Below are 20,442 nucleotides of genomic sequence, written 5' to 3' on the forward strand. Positions count from 1 at the left end.
TCTGTATTTTAAAAAGTTGCTGAATATAGAAAGTCTTTGGACACTAGAGTTACAGAGCGGAGGTGTGAAGAGTTGGCATTTTCTAAGTTTTATTATAATGCCAAACTCCCAAATCATAGGAACCTGAATCTTCCTGGAAAATTGGTCATCTCTGAGTAGGAACCTCTGGAAACTTTCATATGAGACTATAAATTTGATGAGGGATGGCCTACTGCTAAGCTGCTTGGAAAGTTAAGTTCTGCTCCAATCAAGACCCACATTCCAAGGTCAAACTGGAAGTCTCTAGAGTTATCATAAATATGTGAAAATATAGGGTAAAGTCCCTTTCAACTTGAAAAAACTATGGGAATGGAAGGAAAGCCCGTTAAGCTTGAGGTTTATTTGCCAATCTGATTACAGTAAAGAACCTGGAGTCAGAAAGGTATGTGATAGGATTCATATTTTTCCACCCTGTTCTCATTTTCTTCATCTCTAAAATGAAGTTATTTGAAGGAATAAATGAAACCATGAATATTAAATTTAACAGAGTGTGCAGCCCCAAGTATGTATTCAGCAAACAGCAGCTGCTGGGTTTTTGTTTTTTTTTTTTTTGGTTGCTTTTATTTTTGCTGTTGTTAGGCTCCACCCAGGCCCCAGGTTATGCTGTATTGTTGCCCCAATGCATGAGAGAGATGATCACCTAAAATTTATAAAGTCTTCAGTGTTCCTTTTACAAAGGTTGTCTTTGGAAATATGTTATTGTTGCTATTGTTAAAGATTTACATGAATTTTCACATCCTGACTCTCCTCACTCTCCTCAGATTTGTTTTAGGTGCCTGATGAAGCCATGAATTATAAAATATTTGTCTTAGAATATTTTTGAATAGGTAATGCCTTCACATAGTTCAAAAACAATAGGAAATACATGCCTTTAAAAGTGTTGCTCCCACTCCTGTCCCTATTCATTTTGATTTTCCCTCCTACCATCCATCCCCACCTCAGTTAACCATTTCTATTAAGATTTTTGGTAGTTTTCCAGCATTTATGTGAATACAGAAAAATGGAGTATTTTTCCCTTTCAGTTATACAAAAGTTAGTATTGTTCTATAAACTATTCTGTAACTAGCTTTTTTTTAATTTAGCAATTTATCTTAAAGATCTTCCTGTATAACAAACAGTTTTCATAGAAAACGTCTTTTTTATTTATTTATTTCTTTTGTTACAAAGTATTCTATTATAAAGATGTCTTGCAATTTATTTGACTAATTCCTCATTGGTGAATATTTGAATTATATCCAAACATATAAATACTTTTGTTTTGTGAAAGTGTTTGCAATTTTTTTTGAATTACAGAATTTTATTTTATTTTATTTTTTTTAAAGATTTTATTTATTTATTCATAGAGACACAGAGAGAGAGAAGGGGGCAGAGGCACAGGCAGAGAGAGAAGCAGGCTCCATGCAGGGAGCCAGACGTGGGACTCGATCCAGGGTCCTCAGGATCAAACCCCGGGCTGCAGGAGGCGCTAAACCGCTGTGCCACCAGGGCTGCCCTGAATTATAGAATTTTAGATGAGTAAGATCACTTAGAGGTAATCTAATCTCTCATTTTACAGCCTGTGTTCCAGGCATTCAGTGACTGTCTAATAAAAAAGGACAAATGGGAAAGAATATGATTATGAAAGATTATTATGTAAGATTATGAAAGGTCATGAAAGATTCATTTGTAATTATAGTTGTATTTAGAAGTACAAAGACATTCCTATCTTGGATTATAAAAATATCTCTTGTGAGATATGGAATAAAACAATCAAGAGCAAATTCCATCAGTAGAAACAATGTTTTTCCGTTTTAAAAAAATTCATAGTAATAATGAGGGCAGAAAAATGGACAGTTTGGAAGAAATTAAAAATATTACACTTCTAGAACATTTTGAATCATTTCAAGATTTCCATTATTATAAAAGAAAATTAAATATAGTTATCTTACCTTCAATATCCTATTCATCCTAAATACTGGATTAAACCCAAAGAAGAGGTAAAAAACATCAAATGGCATTACTGACGCAACATCCAACTGTTGGAAAAACACATTCACAATCATCTTGTGTTTATGTGCTTTTTCGGACATGGATTGATTTATGCCAATGTATATATAAGCTGACCAGGCACCATGAATTTTTGTTGTTTAATATAAAATTGCCTTTAGTAGTATGCCTAGAGCCACTGTAAGGTATATTTGCACCATGAAAATAAGAAAACTATTTTGTAGTCTACTTCCAATGTATTTCATTTCTACCTTCATGCATCTGAGCTTCCGTAGGTACTGCATTTTCTGCAATTTTTGTTGAGTTGTCATATACACTTCAGAGATGGCATGGTTACTAATGTTAAAATAACATTTTAATAGTGTTCTAAATGTGGGGCTCTTGGACTGAAAGTCAAGTCTATTCTTAATTTTATTTGAGTCCATTGCACATTAATTGCAGTTGTATATTTTTATACAGCCAATTCTCCAGTATTCAGGGCTGATTACATTGTTGGTGGTTCATCCAGATGCTTCAGTTCTTTCTACTGCTCTCCATTTGGGATGATACTGCTAACAATAAACTACTATGAACTCTATCTGTTAGACACTGTGCAGGCTAAGAGAGAGGAAAGGAATCAGTCCTGTTTATAATTAATCAGTAACTCCAAAAGGAGAAGGTATGGAAAGTATTATCATAGCTAAATTATTTTTAAGTTTTCATGTATTTAATTATTCTGTTTTTCTGTTACCCTGGTAGTTGTGAAATGGCAACATCATTTGCATACTTTCCTAACTGCAATGATGACAATAAGAAATTCTTTTACATAAGATAATTATTCATTTTCATTAATTTTTACATGATTTTGAAAAATAGAGTATATTTTAAAAACATTTAATATATTTAAGACATTAAGAGCACTTAAGAAGTCTCTGTAAATCCATATATATGAAATGGAAAGTTGAGGTAATTATATAACAAGATTTCACAATAACTTCGTGCTATTGAAAAGAAATGAAACTTTCAATTTGAATTAATGATATTAGCTATCATAAACAAATTCCTTACTGAAAGTATTGGTTTATAAATTACATCATATCATCAAACCTCATTAATTTTACCTTACAGATAATGAGCTTTATAAGAAATTAAGAGGTATACAGAACAATTACTAAATTAAGTCTTATAAGTAAGAAAGCAGGAGCATGGAACTGTTGACATGTTTGACATGTTTAGTGCTATTTCAGACTCATGTTTTCTGGCTCGAATCATAAATAGTCTTTTTTTAATCTTTAAAATAAATTTATTAGAACTAATATGTCAATTGTGGGTTTTTAAAATTGTTGTCTATCCAATTGCTCAACTGCCCACTTGAATTCTCTATGCAGTCATTAGTCATGTTTGATATTAACACATTAATGCATTATTTGTTAGATAAAGATTTATTTCTCATTGAATTGTAGAAAACTGAATTAAGCATTGGTCAATACTGAACTCTGTATAAGGCACTTTGTAAAACATGTCGGAGTTGAAATAGTAAAATATTGTTTCTGTCCACAAGAAGTTGACAATCTAATAGTGGAATAATGAAGTACAAAAATAGCTATAGTACAATGCCATAGAGAAGCAGGATGTGTGAAGGGAATTCAAAAGGAGTGCCCACAATTAAATAAATGTAAAATTTTACATTTATAAACCCAAAGTAAATATATGAGTTAATTTGCCCTTATTCAAATTCAAGAATGTCATTGTTTAGAGTAAGTTTTGTGATACTTAAAAAGAACAGTCATCCTCTTGTGGAGTTCATCAAAGTAGGACAGATTATGAATATGTCTAAATATGTGGCAATCTTTTACAAAGAAAATTAGTTGAAGATGAAAACAAACTGAAAGAGATTTTAATCACCATAGATAACGAATGGAGACAATTTGGCACCTAACCCCCGATTTGTATCATTTCACAAAATTCAAGGCCACAAAAGTGTTGTTCTTGAAATAGAGGAGGTTGGAGTTCATCTATACATACTGGGTAACCTTAGATAACTCCTAAATCTCTATTTTTCAGAGTTAGGAGGAATAAATAAAATATAATAAAGTACTTGGGTGTAAATAATTATGAGTGAAAAAATATGATTATGTGGTTATTTGAGGAAAGAAAGGTGCCATGTTATTTAAATAATTGCTTTTCTATTTTTTTGCTTATATGAACAAGAAATAAGAGTAGAAAAAATTTGATAGATTTTTACTTCATCATGCTACATGAATTGGAGGCTAGTATTCTGTATTAGAAAAGACAAAGTACACTCCATACTCTTTTACTGACATTTTAATCAGAATTTAAATGTGAGCACTAACATTTTGTTGTGCTTGATAAAGATCCTTATGTTGAATTCCACACTTGCACATTTATGGAAGTGTATCATGTAATTATGGAGAAGCATAAACTTTAGGTTTGCCTTTGCCTAATAGAACTTCATTTGTATAAAATTGGTTACAAAGGCTATGATTCAAAATAGAAACAGATTAAAAAAAACAAATTTATAAATCAGATTTAAAATCAAAATGGTAACGGATTACTTGAAAAATTTTGAAATTGTAAGGTACCTACCTGAAATTTTGTAGAGCTCCTGTAGTGTCTCTTTAACTCATTTGAATCCACCTGAAATTTTATATTTATATTTTATATTAATTTTACCCAATTTCATCAATTATTTTCTTACTTTAAAAAATATTTCTCTCTACTAGTTCCTTGCAACGTCAGCTGATAAATATGCTCTATCCTCCTATCTCTTAAAACAGAGTAAAAAATATTACTTAGCAGTTTTTTTCTACTGATCTATTTTTTGTCATACTCAAGTTTTTAAAAAGATTTTATTTATTTATTCATGAGAGACACACAGAGAGAGGCAAAGACATAGGCAGAGGGAGAAGCAGGCTTCCTGTGGGAAGCCTGATGCTGGACTCATTCCCATGACCCCGGGACACGACCTGGGCCAAAGGCAGACACTCAGTCACTGAGCCACTCAGGTGTCCTTATATTCAAGCTGCTTCTTTCTTCTTTCTTTTCTTCTTTCTTCTTTCTTTCTTCTTTCTTCTTTCTTCTTTCTTTTCTTCCTTCTTCCTCCCCCTCCCCCTCCTCTCTTCTTCTTCTTCTTCCTTCTTCTTCTTCTTCTTCTTCTTCTTCTTCTTCTTCTTTTCTTTTTCTTCTTCTTTCTTCTTCTCCTTCTTCTTTTTATATTCAAGCGTCTTTAAAAAGTTGCCTATATTGCTTTATTCAACATACTTCCCTCATATTTAGTCTTCAACCTATGGCAAGTTAATGGTAATTTGAGCTTTGCTCACTTTTCTTATCCCTTAAGACTATCAATGCAAAAGCCACCAACAACCTCCTCATGATCACACCCAGGGAATCCTTTATAGTACTTAGCATTCTTTTATGGCATTCATCATATTTTGAAATCACACATATTATTTCTTGAGTGATTTATTTAAAATCAGTTTATTCTATTAAATGGGAATCTATCTCAGAACAGGGTTGATTTTGTTTAGTAACTGTACATAGTTAGTGGTCAGAATATATCAGGACCCAAAAACACTTGTTAGGTAGATGAATAGACAGAGAAATAAAGAGATAAATAAAACCTTTTGAAGCATTTGACATTTGGGGGATATTCTTGAAATTTTTCTTTCTAAAGAATCTGAAATGCCATTTTTGGTTTACTTCTTCAGTTATAGCTTTTTGGTGTCCTTTTTTGATTCTAGGGCTAGCCATTATTTTATATAAATATAAATTTACATTCAATTTTTAGGGCTACCCAGTTAAATGTTAACATTCCCCAGGACTCAGTTCTCTTCTCTCCCTCTTTATAATTGCTTCCTAGAAAATTTCAACCACTTACATGGTTTCAAATATATACTGCCATCCAATGTCATTTTCTGGCACTGTTGACCTCGACAAGCAACTGCCTATTGTCTTCACTTAGCAGTTCTGCGTATCTCAAATTTAATCTATACCAAACCTGAATTCATCATCATTCTCCATTCCGCACTAGCCTAACATCTTTCTACCCTACCACTTCTTCCTCTTGAGTAATCCTATGAGCATCCTCATATACACTGGTCAGTGATCCTAGATCACTCATTCTCCCTCAGCCCTCATCTAACCAGCAACAAATTCCACTGATTCTTCTTCCTACAATTTTCTCATGTACATTCTCTCCTTTTGGCATGGGTCTCTTTGTTTTAATTCTTGTTCCCCTTGATCCATTCTATAATGGCAGCTAAATGATTTTGCCAAATCAGATTATTTAACATTCACCATATATGTGAAATCTTCTGACTCCACATGACTTACAAAAATACAATCTCTTTCATGGTCTCAAGGCTCCACTTTGTCTGTCTCACCTCCTACAGCATCCCACATACACTTTATTCAGCATCAGAGTTTCTCACTTTTATGACTTTGCCCATGTTGTTTTCAGAGTTTGAAACATGTTTTGTTCCTTTTGGGAGGTGGAGGTGTGCAGATAACTGAAATTCATTAATCAAGATTGGGACCAGGTGTTCTCTCCTTCACATGGTTTTCTTTGTACCTCACCTCAGAACTCTTAGGGCTCATCTCCGCCATGACTCCCATTACAAACCCCACCATTTTCTTTTGTTTGTCTTTCATATGCTGAATTACTTGAGGATAAGGTCTGTATCTTTGCCTTGTTTTTCCAATTTCTTTTTTCTTTTTTTAAATCATAAATTTATTTTTTATTGGTGTTCAATTTGCCAACATACACCCAGTGCTCATCCCGTCAAGTGCCCCCCTCAGTGCCCGTCACCCATTCACACCCACCCCCACCCTCCTCCCCTTCCACCACCCCTAGTTCGTTTCCCAGAGTTAGGAGTCTTTATGTTCTGTCTCCCTTTCTGATATTTCCTACCCATTTCTTCTTCCTTCCCTTCTATTTCCTTTCACTATTATTTATATTCCCCAAATGAATGAGTGAAATGACTCATTTCACTCAGCATAATACCCTCCAGTTCCATCCATGTTGAAGGAAATAGTGGGTATTTGTCATTTCTAATGGCTGAGTAATATTCCATTGTATACATAAACCACATCTTCTTTATCCATTCATCTTTCGATGGACATCGAGGCTCCTTCCACAGTTTGGCTATTGTGGACATTGCTGCTCAAAACATTGGGGGGCAGGTGTCCTGGCGTTTCATTGCATCTGTATCTTTGGGGGTAAATCCCCAGCAGTGCAATTCCTGGGTCAGGGCAGGTCTATTTTTAACTCTTTGAGGAACCTCCACATAGTTTTCCAGAGTGGCTGCACCAGTTCACATTCCCACCAACAGTGCAAGAGGGTTCCCTTTTTACCGCATCCTCTCCAACATTTGTGGTTTCCTGCCTTGTTAATTTGCCCCATTCTCACTGGTGTGAGGTGGTATCTCATTGTGGTTTTGATATGTACTTCCCTGATGGCAAGTGATGCAGAGCATTTTCTCATGTGCATGTTGGCCATGTCTATGTCTTCCTCTGTGAGATTTCTGTTCATGTCTTTTACCCATTTCATGATTGGATTGTTTGTTTCTTTGGTGTTGAGTTTAAGAAGTTCTTTATAGATCTTGGAAACTAGCCCTTTATCTGATAGGTCATTTGCAAATATCTTCTCCCATTCTGTAGGTTGTCTTTTAGTTTTGTTGACTGTATCCTTTGCTGTGCAAAAGATTCTTATCTTGATGAAGTCCCAATAGTTCATTTTTGCTTTTGTTTCTTTTGCCTTCGTGGATGTATCTTGCAAGAAGTTACTGTGGCCGAGTTCAAAAAGGGTGTTGCCTGTGTTCTCTAGGATTTTGATGGAATCTTGTCTCACATTTAGATCTTTCATCCATTTTGAGTTTATCTTTGTGTATGGTGCAAGGTAGTGGTCTAGCTTCATTCTTCTGCATGTGGATGTCCAATTTTCCCAGCACCATTTACTGAAGATACTGTCTTTCTTCCAGTGGATAGTCTTTCCTCCTTTATCGAATATTAGTTGACCATAAAGTTGAGGATCCACTTCTGGAATCTCTATTCTGTTCCATTGATCTATGTGTCTGTTTTTGTGCCAGGACCACACTGTCTTGATGACCACAGCTTTGTAGTACAACCTGAAATCTGGCATTGTGATGCCCCCAGCTATGGTTTTCTTTTTTAAAATTCCCCTGGCTATTCAGGGTCTTTTCTGATTACACACAAATCTTAAAATAATTTGTTCTAACTTTCTGAAGAAAGTCCATGGTATTTTGATAGGGATTGCATTAAACGGTAAATTGCCCTGGGTAACATTGACATTTACACAATATTAATTCTGCCAATCCATGAGCATGGAATATTTTTCCATCTCTTTGTGTCTTCCTCAATTTCTTTCAGAAGTGTTCTATAGTTTTGAGGGTAGAGATCCTTTACCTCTTTGGTTAGGTTTATTCCTAGGTATCTTATGCTTTTGGGGGCAATTGTAAATGGGATGGACTCCTTAATTTCTCTTTCTTTAGTCTCATTGTTAGTGTATAGAAATGCCACTGATTTCTGGGCATTGATTTTGTATCCTGCCACGCTATCGAATTGCTGTATGAGTTCTAGCAATCTTGGGGTGGAGACTTTTGGGTTTTCTATGTAGAGTATCATGTCATCGGCGAAGAGGGAGAGTTTGACTTCTTCTTTGCCAATTTGAATGCCTTTAATGTCTTTTTGTTGTCTGATTGCTGAGGCTAGGACTTCCAGTACTATGCTGAATAGCAGTGGTGAGAGTGGACATCCCTGTCTTGTTCCTGATCTTAGGGGAAAGGCTCCCAGTGCTTCCCCATTGAGAATGATATTTGCTGTGGGATTTTCATAGATGGCTTTTTAGATGTTGAGGAATGTTCCCTCTGTCCCTACACTCTGAAGAGTTTTGATCAGGAATGGATGCTGTATTCTGTCAAATGCTTTCTCTGCATCTAATGAGAGAATCATATGGTTCTTTGTTTTTCTCTTGCTGATATGATGAATCACACTGATTGTTTTACGAGTGTTGAACCAGCCTTGTGTCCTGGGAATAAATCCTACTTGGTCATGGTGAATAATCTTCTTAATGTACTGTTGGATCCTATTGGCTAGTATCTTGTTGAGAATTTTTGCATCCATGTTCATCAGGGGTATCGGTCTGTAATTCTCCTTTTTGGTGGGGTCTTTGTCTGGTTTTGGAATTAAGGTGATGCTGGCCTCATAGAATGAATTTGGAAGTACTCCATCTCTTTCTATCTTTCCCAACAGCTTTAGTAGAATAGGTATGGCTTCTTCTTTAAACATTTGATAGAATTCCCCAGGGAAGCCATCTGGCCCTGGACTTTTGTGTCTTGGGAGGCTTTTGATGACTGCTACAATTTCCTCCCTGGTTATTGGCCTGTTCAGGTTTTCTATTTCTTCCTGTTCCAGTTTTGGTAGTTTGTGGCTTTCCAGAAATGTGTCCATTTCTTCTAGATGGCCTAATTTATTGGCGTATAGCTAGCTGTTCATAATATGTTTTTAAAATCGTTTGTATTTCCTTGGTGTTGGTAGTGATCTCTCCTTTCTCATTCATGATTTTATTAATTTGAGTCTTCTCTCTCTTCTTATTAATAAGGCTGGCTAATGGCTTATCTATCTTATTAATTCTTTCAAAGAACCAACTCCTGGTTTTGTTGATCTGTTCCACAGTTCTTCTGGTCTCGATTTCATTGAGTTCTGCTCAAATCTTTATGAACTCTCTTCTTCTGCTGGGTGTAGGATCTATTTGCTGTTTTTTCTCTAGCTCCTTTAGGTGAAAGGTTAGCTTTTGTATTTGAGTTCTTTCCAGTTTTTGGATGGATCCTTGTATTTCAATGTATTTCCTCCTCAGGACTGCTTTTGCCGCATCCCAAAGATTTTGAATGGTTGTATCGTCATTCTCATTAGATTCCATGAATCTTTTTAATTCTTCCTTAATTTCCTGGTTGACTCTTTCATCTTTTAGCAGGATGGTCCTTAACCTCCAGGTGTTTGAAGTCCTTCCAAACTTCTTGTTGTGATTTAGTTCTAATTTCAAGGCATTATGGTCTGAGAATATGCAGGGGACAATACCAATCTTTTGGTATCGGTTCAGAAACGATTTGTGAGCCAGTATGTGGTCTATTCTGGAGAAAGTTCCATGTGCACTTGAGAATGTGTATTCAGTTGAGTTTGGATGTAAAGTTCTGTAGATATCTGTGAATTCCATCTGGTCCAGTGTATCATTTAAAGCTCTCGTTTCTTTGGAGATGTTGTGTTTAGAAGACCTATTGAGTGTAGAAAGCACTAGAATGAAGCCACCAAGTATAAGTGTATTATTATCTAAGTATGTCTTAACTTTGGTTATTAATTGATTGATATATTTGGCAGCTCCCACATTCGGGGCATATATATTGAGGATTGTTAAGTCCTCTTGTTGGATAGATCCTTTAAGTATGACATAGTGTCCCTCTTCATCTCTCACTATAGTCTTCGGGTAAATTTTAGTTTATCTGATATAAGGATGGCTACCTCTGCTTTCTTTTGAGGACCATTTGAATGGTAAATGGTTCTCCAACCTTTTATTTTCAGGCTGTAGGTGTCCTTCTGTCTAAAATGAGTCTGTTGTAGACAGCAAATAGATGGGTCCTGCTTTTTTATCCATTCTGAAACACTGTGCCTTTTGATGGGGTCATTAAGCCCGTTCACGTTCAGAGTTACTATTGAAAGATATGAGTTTAGTGTCATCATGATATCTATTCAGTCCTTGTTTTTGTGGATTGTTCCACTGGACTTCTTCTTAAAGGGGAATTTTAAGAGTTCCCCTTAAAATTTCTTGCAGAGCTGGTTTGGAGGTCACATATTCTTTCAGTTTCTGCTTATCTTGGAAGCTCTTTATCTCTCCTTCCATTCTGAATGAGAGTCTTGCTGGATAAAGTATTCTTGGTTGCATGTTTTTCTCATTTAGGACCCTGAATATATCCTGCCGGCCCTTTCTGGCCGGCCAGGTCTCTGTGGAGAGGTCTGCTATTACCCTAATACTCCTCCCCATAAAAGTCAGGGATTTCTTGTCTCTTGCTGCTTTAAGGATCTTCTCTTTATCTTTGGAATTTGCAAGCTTCACTATTAAATGTCGAGGTGTTGAACGGGGGATTTTATTGATTTTAGGGGGGGATCTCTCTATCTCCTGGATCTGAATGCCTGTTTCCCTTCCCAGATTAGTCAAGTTTTCAGCTATGATTTGTTCAAATACATATTCTGGCCCTCTGTCCCTTTCGGCGCCCTCGGGAACACCAATTAAACGTAGGTTTTTCTTTCTCAGGCTGTCATTTATTTCCCTTAATCTATCCTCATGGTCTTTTGTTTGTCTCTTTTTTCCTCAGTTTCCCTCTTTGCCATCAACTTGTCTTCTATGTCACTCACTCGTTCTTCCATCTTGTTAAACCTTGTCGTTAGGACTTCTAGTTTGGATTGCATCTCATTCAATTGATTTTTAATTTCTACTTGATTAGATCTAAATTCTGCAGTCATGAAGTCTCTTGAGTCCTTTATGCTTTTTTCTAGAGCTGCCAGTAGCTTTATAATAGTGCTTCTGAATTGGCTTTCTGACATTGAATTGTAATCCAGATTTTGTAACTGTGGGAGAGAGGACTCTTTCTGATTCTTTCTTTTGAGGTGAGGTTTTCCTTCTAGTCATTTTGCTCAGTGCAGAGTGGCCAAAAACTAGTTGTATTGGGAAAAGGAGAAAAAGAGAGGAGAGAAAGAAGGAAAGAAAAAAGAAAAAGAAAAAAGGAAGAAAAAAAGAAAAAAAAGAGAAGAAAAAGAAAAGAAAGAAAGAAAGAAAGAACAGAAAGACCCTCACTCCCCCTCCCTCCCTCCCTCCCCCCTCCCTCCTCCCTCCTACAGCCATCCCGCCCGAATCACGCCCTCGTAAAGAATCCCTAAGACCGAGATAGAATAAAGTGGTGGGGAAGCAAACAGAAATCAAAAGAAAAAAAAAAAAAAAACCACGGGGGAGTATCTTCTGATTCTGTGTACTTTAAGTCCCTTGACTTCCCCTGGAACTTGTCCATCTAGCTGGTCTTCTGGGGGAGGCGCCTGTTGTGCTGGTTTTCAGGTGTTAGCACTTGGGGGAGCTGCTCTGCCCCTGCCTGGTGCAGGGCTCAGTGGGGGTTGTTTACCACGTGAGGCCCCAGGAGGAACAGCCCTAGTGGCCGCCGCCAGCTCTGGAGCCCTGGATTAAGCTCCCACAGTAGCTCCAGAGCTCTCTGTCTGCAGGGCCTGGAGGCTTCGGGGAGGGGCCGCTGATCTGCTCAGCTCGGGGCAGGAGCGTCCTTGCTGTCCTGGGCCCTCCCGGCCTCTCTGCCTGTCCTGGGGGGAGGCCGGATCCTGGGCTGTGTCCCCGCGCCCTGTGCTCCGGCGCCTGCGCTGGTGGATTCGCGCTCCCGCCCGCAGCCCCCTCCGCGGAGCCGCCCCCGAGCCCCTCCGAGCTGCTCCGGGTCCCGCCGTGCGTGCTGCAGCCCTTAGGGAGCTCGGCGCACTCTCCCGGGGCGCAGGTGTCTGTTAGTGTCCCTGGGAGCCCGAGGGCATCCCCGCCCTCCTGGGTCCTGCTCCAACTCCCTGGGAGCCCCTTTCCGCCCGGGAAGGTTGGTGCAGCTCCTGCTCCTCCGGGACGGGGCTCTCCTGTCCTGGGGACACTCGCCCCGGCCTCAGCCCGGCTCCTCGCGGGCCCCTCCCCCTTGGAGGCCTTTTGTTTCTTTATTTCTTTTTCCCCGTCTTCCTGCCTTGATAGAAGCACAAACTCTTCTCATTGTAGCATTCCAGCTGTTCTCTCTTTAAATCTCAGGCCGAATTCGTAGATTTTCAGGATGATTTGAAGGTTATCTAGGTAATTTGGTGGGGGCAGGTGATTTGGGGACCCTGCTCTTCTGCCATCTTGCCCCTCCTCTCTTGTTTTTCCAATTTCTAATGCAATATCTAACACATAGTAGGTTTCCAATGAATATGTGATAAGTGATAGATTAAGAGGCATTTGTTATCATTCAGACCTAAAAGGATTAATGCTAATATTGGATTTATATTCTTACATTTTAGTGATAGGTAAATAATTTATATTCTTACATTTTGTGCTATTAATGAGTAGGCCAAAGTATTATATCTTAGACACAAAGAAGCAGTGTCTTCTAACAATTATCATCCAGATTATCCAAGTTCAGAAGTTTCAAAGTACTGCCGAGTAGTGTTAAATATTGAATATTGGTTAGCCAACCCCTCAATTTCTGCTCCCCCCACCTTTTTTTGGCTACAATTTTTACTCATGCACATATACTAACTCATCTAATGATTTTTGCTGTGAAACTCAATGGCTTACTAAGCCACAGGTAGACACAGGTAGGAGTTTAAATTGAATCATGTATCAAGCTTGAGTAAAATTAGTCAGCTCCTTCAAAGCTTATCTGGGACTGACAGATACATTTCAAGTGCCACAAAGTTAAAAAACCACCCTCTCCTTCAACCTTGGAAGAATGTTTTTTAGCACTTTTATCTCTACTTTCAGGCTTGTCTATGATCCTATGATTGAATAAATGTAAATGAAATGAAAACTTGCTAGATTAGATGAAAATGCAATCTAGTGATTCTAAAGTCTCTCTTCTTTGGAGAACTAAAAAAAAAATTGGCATCATTATGATGACCAGCATGCTTACTTAGGCACTAATTTAAAAAAATGGCACCTTATTTAATTCTCTTTCTCTCTTTTAAGTCTCATCACTATGCAGGCAACATTTCTTTAGGGGAGGCTTACTTTAGGAAGGATATGCTGACTGTACCTAAATCCTTTTCCAAAAGGTGGGTTTTGAAGAAGTTCTACCTGGGTATGATTATATTTACCTTTTCTCATAAATAATTCATAGAAACTCCACAATTTTATATAGAATAGATAGATATGTTTCAAAAATAGTAATATCACCTGAAACAACTACATTGAAGATTAAATAATATTCAAGGAAAGAAGATCCTTGAACCAAGACTGTCACTCATTAACTCCTTCGAATACTTCTTGAATATCCTCTCTGAGATCCTCAGATAGAGAGGGAAATGAATTGGACATTGTCTTTATACACAAGAAACTTAATATCAGGTAAGAAAGGGAGCTACATATACAGATAGGAGAGAAGAGGGGAAGTTAAATGTGTGGATATTAATTCATTTGAGACATTCAACAACTTACTGTACATATTCTATATGCCAGACTCTGGCTTAGGTGTACACATGGCCTTATTTAATCTTCACAATAGGTTTATGAAGTGGGTACAATACTTTCCATTTTATGAATGAAAAGATACCAGTTAATTAAAAGGCAAATTTATTTTCTTCAACTAAAGCTATTAATAAATTTCAGAGATGGAATTCGACCCTGGTCTGTTTGTTCCTACTTAATAATAATTAGCCTAATCATTGTTTAACAATTAAATAACAGAAGTATGAATCAAATGTACAGAGCACAGAGAAGGGAATGGTTAATTTTCTTCAGGTCAGTTTATAAACAGTAACTGAGAAGATTAAGTGACAAAAGCAGTTGACTGTAATGCCAGGCCTGACTGATACTGTCACTATGTAGCACTGAGCATTTCCATGAATCATGATCAATAGGTTTAGCAGTATTGTAGGGGTATGAGTCCCATATCTCAATAATCCTCATTGTCATTTTCAGCTGTATTTCTGCTGTCTATAAAGGAAATTACAATAAATAAATAAATAAATAAATAAATAAATAAATAAATAAAAATAATAAAGGAAATTACAGATGAGATACTCTTTTGTTGTTTTTTCATACAAAGTTCTGTTCTCTATTTGTGTAGCACCATTTTCAGAAGGATGCAATGCAAAACTTGTAAACCCTCCTAATTCCTTCTATTGTGGCCTTTAGCACTTCAATCTGTTTATGACTTCTCTGTTTTCAAGGCCTTGAGGGAATTAATATTTCCATCCTCTACCCCTGAAATACTTGGCAACTGTAGATATTTAATAAATGTTTGTTGAATGAATGAATGAATGAATGAATGAAAAAACAAGTTGGCAGTGCACCAAAGGTAGCAGAGATAGCTAAATGTAGTCGATCTTCAATTTGGGTACTTGACTTGTATAGTCTTCTTACCAAAATGTAATCAAGCTTCAAAGGCTAACACTACCTATTCTAAATTAAAGAAACCATTAAACTCCTTTTGAACAAACAAAGCAATTAGTTCCTGCTCTGTATTTGTAGTTTGTGATAATGCATTTTAAATAGAGCCCACTGAGTGTGTTTTTATTGGTTATTTTTCTTGTTTTTAACACTCCATTGTGTGTAAAGCCCTCTTAGAAAATTGAAAATAAGTCTCCTCTTACTGATTTTGTCATTTTCCATTTGTCAAACATTGATTTTCTCCCCCCTTGTGCATTTAATGGAGGTTGAAATTAGTGCTCTTTTTTTGTGTGTGTTGTTTACTTCTTATTTGCACACCATCATCATCATTTATCAAGCTGCCAGTGAGCTCTGGGGATAGTGGGGAGCTGACTAGTGCTCTGAAGTTCACATAAGGAATATTTTGAATATATTCTTGCTACAGCTTTAGCTCTTGCTTTTAGAATTTCTTTCTAGGAAAGCTTTCAAATAATTGGAGGATTTCCTCAGCAAATAAATTTTTTTCTAAAAGAATACAGTAACCATAACTACTCCTTTCAGCTTTTTGATAAATTAATATTGTCTGGAGATTCAAAAGAAAATATTCAGAAGATTAAGGAACCCACCTTTATTCTTCAAAAATATGTATAAACCCAAAGTTCCATACATTTCATTAGTCTGCTCTTCCTACTGTAATGGGTCCATTAGAGGATCTGTTCTGTGCAGTTCCCACTGAGATTGTGAAGTGGGTATTACAGTGGACATCAGTTGGAAAGGGAGCATCCTTCTAGTTAGCTGGGGAAGGGGCTGAGGAGTAGAGGCTTTAAGATGTGGAAATGTCCTTGTGAAAACATATTCTTCTATTTGGTTGACTGGATTACTTTGAAATTCTGTCAACACTGAGAATAAGTCTAGGAGAAAATAATTTTTCCTATAGGTAAGAATGGTAGTTTCTGAGGTAGGCCAGTGCATTTGATGGTGAGAATTGGGATGTGATGAATCTGGAAAGTGGAGGAATACACAGAAGAGAGGCCAGAAGATGCCATATTAATTTTTAAAAAATCACAAAATCACAGGTGTGTTTTATGTGCTTGTGATTTGCACCTGTCTGTTGAGTGTACGGCTTCCTATTTATGGTTTGGCTGTCTCAGTGAAGATCTTGATGGCTCATTGTTATAGCACTATATAATAATAGCACTATATAATAATAGCACACTTTGCAATGGTGGAAATAGTCTGTGCTCTCTGATATGGTAGCCTCTAGCCAAGTGTGATTACTGGGCCCTGGAAATATTGATAGCGTGGCTGGGAAACATGAATTTTTAATGTTATTTAATTTTAATTAAAATTTAAATTTGAATAGACATATCTGGCTAGTGGCCACTATATTGGACAGTGCAGTGAATCTACACTGATTAAAAGGTTCATGACAGATTTTCTTTTCAAGTTAGGTTTTCCCAAACTGTCAAGACCTAAGACCTTGGACTTGTTGTCTATACTATGATACTATGTACAGGTCCTATGCTCAGTGCTGACTATATGATGATACACAAAGTACAGTCTGTGTCCCAAAAATCTTATAGCCATGTTTTCTCACAACACCAGGTTGTCTCCCAAGGAAACTGTCTCTTATGAGTGATATAGTGAAACTGACTCTTATGAGTGATATAGTACCTGCCTTATTCTAAAAAATACTGAGGTGAATGGCAGATTGCAATGTGGTGGAAAACAACTGCCTTACAGACTCTTTGAAGTGTGGTAACTAGATAAATATATATTAAATTACTTCTTTTTGTATACATAATTTATATATTTTTAAACTTTATTTAGGTAAAATATGTATATGGTTTTGACATTTCAGACCTGGTTTTATCTTTCTACCCTCAAGTATTACCAAATTCTGAAAAACCAGTCAACATGAACTGACATGGTATAGTTGCACAGAGCATGGGTTTTAGAGTCAAGGTCTGGGTTTGATCCTGCCTCATCGCTGTCCAGCTCTGTGCCTTGAGCATATCACCTTCCCTCTCTAAGCCTCTATTTCCTCTTCTGTATATGGGGTTGATAATAATGTCTCCCTTATAGAGTGACTGAAAGGATTAAGTGAGGCATTATAAAGAAATTAACTGGAATAATGATGATAGCTAACATTTAATAGGCACTCATTAGTCACTCAACACAGTTCAGGCATCGTGCATTTAGTCTTTCCATCAACACTGTGAAGGTACTATTTTTACGACGAGGAAACTAAAGTGCAGGGAGCTACATGGTCCCTCCTCCATAGTAAATGCTCAAGGGTTGTGCTGTTATTGTTGTTTCTACTATACTGGTGGTTTCCGGTGGTTAAAGACAGCTGGTCATATATTCAATAAACAGTGTTGTTAATTTATTTTTTGTAGTCCAATCTGATATTTGTCAGTTTCTGCTTCTCCCAGCCCCACTTACCATTATGTCTCCTCCTTTTATAAACTGGAGTCTGGGCTGGATTAATAGCATATCACAAAGGTAGATGATATCACATGTGATGTCTGTAATAAACCAGTAGTGTGTGTTGTCTGGTGTTTGATATGGAAAGACGAGGCGTAGTGGTATAAGCCAGCAGTTCCAGTTATAGGCAATGGTGACAAGCAAGAGCCACAGGAGATAGAGTCGATCTAGAAAAATCAAATGGCAGGTAACAAGCATTAAAATAATTCTCTTGCTTAGTTTGGTGCACTGTCCTCTGGAGATAAGCAAATTGTTATGAGAGGTTCTATTAAAATTCAGTACAATTCTGGAAAGCACTGGGCTTTACAAGGGATGTTGAGTGATCTTATCAGCTCTTCTGACATTGGAGAGAAGCCTTTATCTCTTGCCGAGAAGTGGCCATTCTGAGTCTGTCCCCACAGGCAACTGTGCTATATGGATTAAGGAAAAAGAGACCCAGAGAAGTCAGAGGTGCCCTATTTGAATAATTGCAGCAGCAGGCCTTTTGTGCATCAGAGTAGTTAAACTGCAGGATTACCCAGGCAGGTGGACAAAAGGCCACATGTTGCCTGAAGGAGTGTGGCTGACCAGGAGAGGCCAGAGAATCAGCCCATTAAGGCAATCCATGTCTTTTCACACATTGCTTTCTTCTGCCCTCCCATAGCAATGGATTTGTTCAGTTAAAATAATTAATGATATGAAGGCATGGAAGAAGATAGATACTTCATATTGATTTTGGGGGGAAGGGTGTTGGATACATATCACAGAACACTTTGGGGCTTTCTTTTCAAAAGTAATTAAGGGCAGCACAGACTCTGGACTGCCTTTTATTTATTTATTTTCATCTATCTATTTATCTATCATTTATCTATTTTGATAATTATACATTTACTTTATTTCATATTATACTGGACATGCCTTTTAAAAACAAAAAGGAATATTTTATCTCTTGCCTTCACCAGAGAGGAGCAAACAATCCACTGTCTTTTTAATATAGTTTGAATTCTGCTTTCTAGATAGAATTGGAATGTGGCCTAGGGAGAAATGGAAGCCATCTGGGACTCTGGGTTATAGGGGTTCTTGATAATAGCTAGCCCTCCCACTGGGACAGTTCACACTTTGATGGTACCTGTGTATGAATCTATGCTTCCTGGAAGTCTAAATCGTTTTAGGTACTCTGTCAGAGGCATCTTCTGGAATTTAAAACACAATATGTGATAGTAATGTTCTTCTTTTAGCTTAGCATTGCTCTCTTGTGTTGATGGTACGGCTGTGGGCTTTGCTTTATAGGGAAAAAAAGAACACATTTTTAAGAGGTTAGGTTAGCTTAATGAGAAAAAACTTCGATTTCTTGAAGTCAGAACATGTCAGAATCTTCCCTTCTTAATATAGGTAGATAAGGCATGATATGATATTGAAAATAGTGACATTAATGACAATATCCAGGTAATGAAAGCACTAGAATTTGGAAATAAATAGCAGATTTAAAACATACTAATAAATTACCACAAAAGTGTTACAAATAGGGTAGTTTAATTAATAAATCAATTAATTAACTGAATGTAATCTCTACACCCAAGTTGGGGCTCAAACCCACAACCCCAAGAGCAAGAGTCACATGTTCCACTGACTAAGCCATCCAGGCACCCTACAAGTAGGATATTTTAAATACAAGCTTAATTCTTACCTATTTTGTAGCATAAATAAAGTCAGTCCTTTAGATTTACATTACAAAGAAACTTTACAAATGTACATCATGCCTGTCACAGGTTTTAGTTTCATGCTTCTTTAGTCTCACACATATCCTTCAAGTTATACATAAAGTTCAAAATATTTTTTAAATCTATCTTACTAAAATACAATGACTTATTAGAGTCTCTTTAAAAGAGAAACTACTATACAATATGTAGTTTATTTTAAAAATCCAACTTACCTATACAGAATTATAAGGAACCCTCAACTCCATCCTATATAATTAACAGTTTGATTTTTAACTGTTATTAAACATCCAAATGTTCTTCTACTTTTATCTATATATATAAATACAAAGATGTAATCATAATATATCACTTTTGTACTCTACTTTATTGCACTTACTATTTTTCATAAACGCATTGCTGCAATTATTAGGGAGGCTGACAACTGCTCCCCTCCCTGTCCCCGCCCCCTGCCCCGCTCTGTGATTAGTTTGTTGATGTTCTTTGCTATGCTGTGTATTTGGGTAGTATTCTTGTATTTTATAATGAGTGCTTTGTATATTGGGGTATTCTTAATTAATATTTACAATAAAATTTGCTATAGCATATACTGCTGTTGCCTTGCTCATATACTGTGGAGCTAAAGATCCTGTGCAGAGAGCTCCCTGTATCTTTTCCCCTCAGGACTGTTTCTGAGCTGGCTTGCTTAAAGTGCTGGAGAGTTAGCAATATGGCCCAACAATACCCCTTAACTAATGGAAAATGGAGTTGGTGATTGACACCCTAGCCTCTTCTTCCAAAATATATAAAGAACTACCCAACTTAACACCAAAAAAAAAAAAAAAAAAAAAAAAAAAATCCAATTAAAAAATGGGTAGAAGACCTGAACAGGCAATTTTTCCAAAGAAGACATACAGATGGCCAACAAGCACATGAAAAGATGCTCCACATCACTTAGCATCAGGGAAATGCAAATCTAAGCCACAATGAGGTATCACCTCACACCAGTTAAAATGGTTAGTATCAAAAAGACAAGAAATAGCAAGTGTTGGTGAGGATGTGGAGAAAAGAAAATCCTCATGCACTATTGGT

At 36.9% G+C, this 20,442-nt stretch overlaps 1 protein-coding gene across 1 annotated transcript in view; it reads right to left on the reverse strand.

Moving 5' to 3' along the window:
* The window catches only part of CNGB3 (cyclic nucleotide gated channel subunit beta 3), a 143,173-nt gene that overhangs the window by 70,240 nt on the left and 52,491 nt on the right, over positions 1–20,442 (reverse strand). The window contains 4 exon segments of the mRNA NM_001003030.1: positions 1,968–2,054; positions 4,612–4,662; positions 17,633–17,841; positions 18,783–18,935. Of these exon segments, the coding sequence (NP_001003030.1) occupies positions 1,968–2,054; positions 4,612–4,662; positions 17,633–17,841; positions 18,783–18,935 (500 nt within the window).

The sequence above is a fragment of the Canis lupus genome, chromosome 29 (assembly GCF_011100685.1).
Source record: "Canis lupus familiaris isolate Mischka breed German Shepherd chromosome 29, alternate assembly UU_Cfam_GSD_1.0, whole genome shotgun sequence".
NCBI classification, from domain to species: domain Eukaryota; kingdom Metazoa; phylum Chordata; class Mammalia; order Carnivora; family Canidae; genus Canis; species Canis lupus.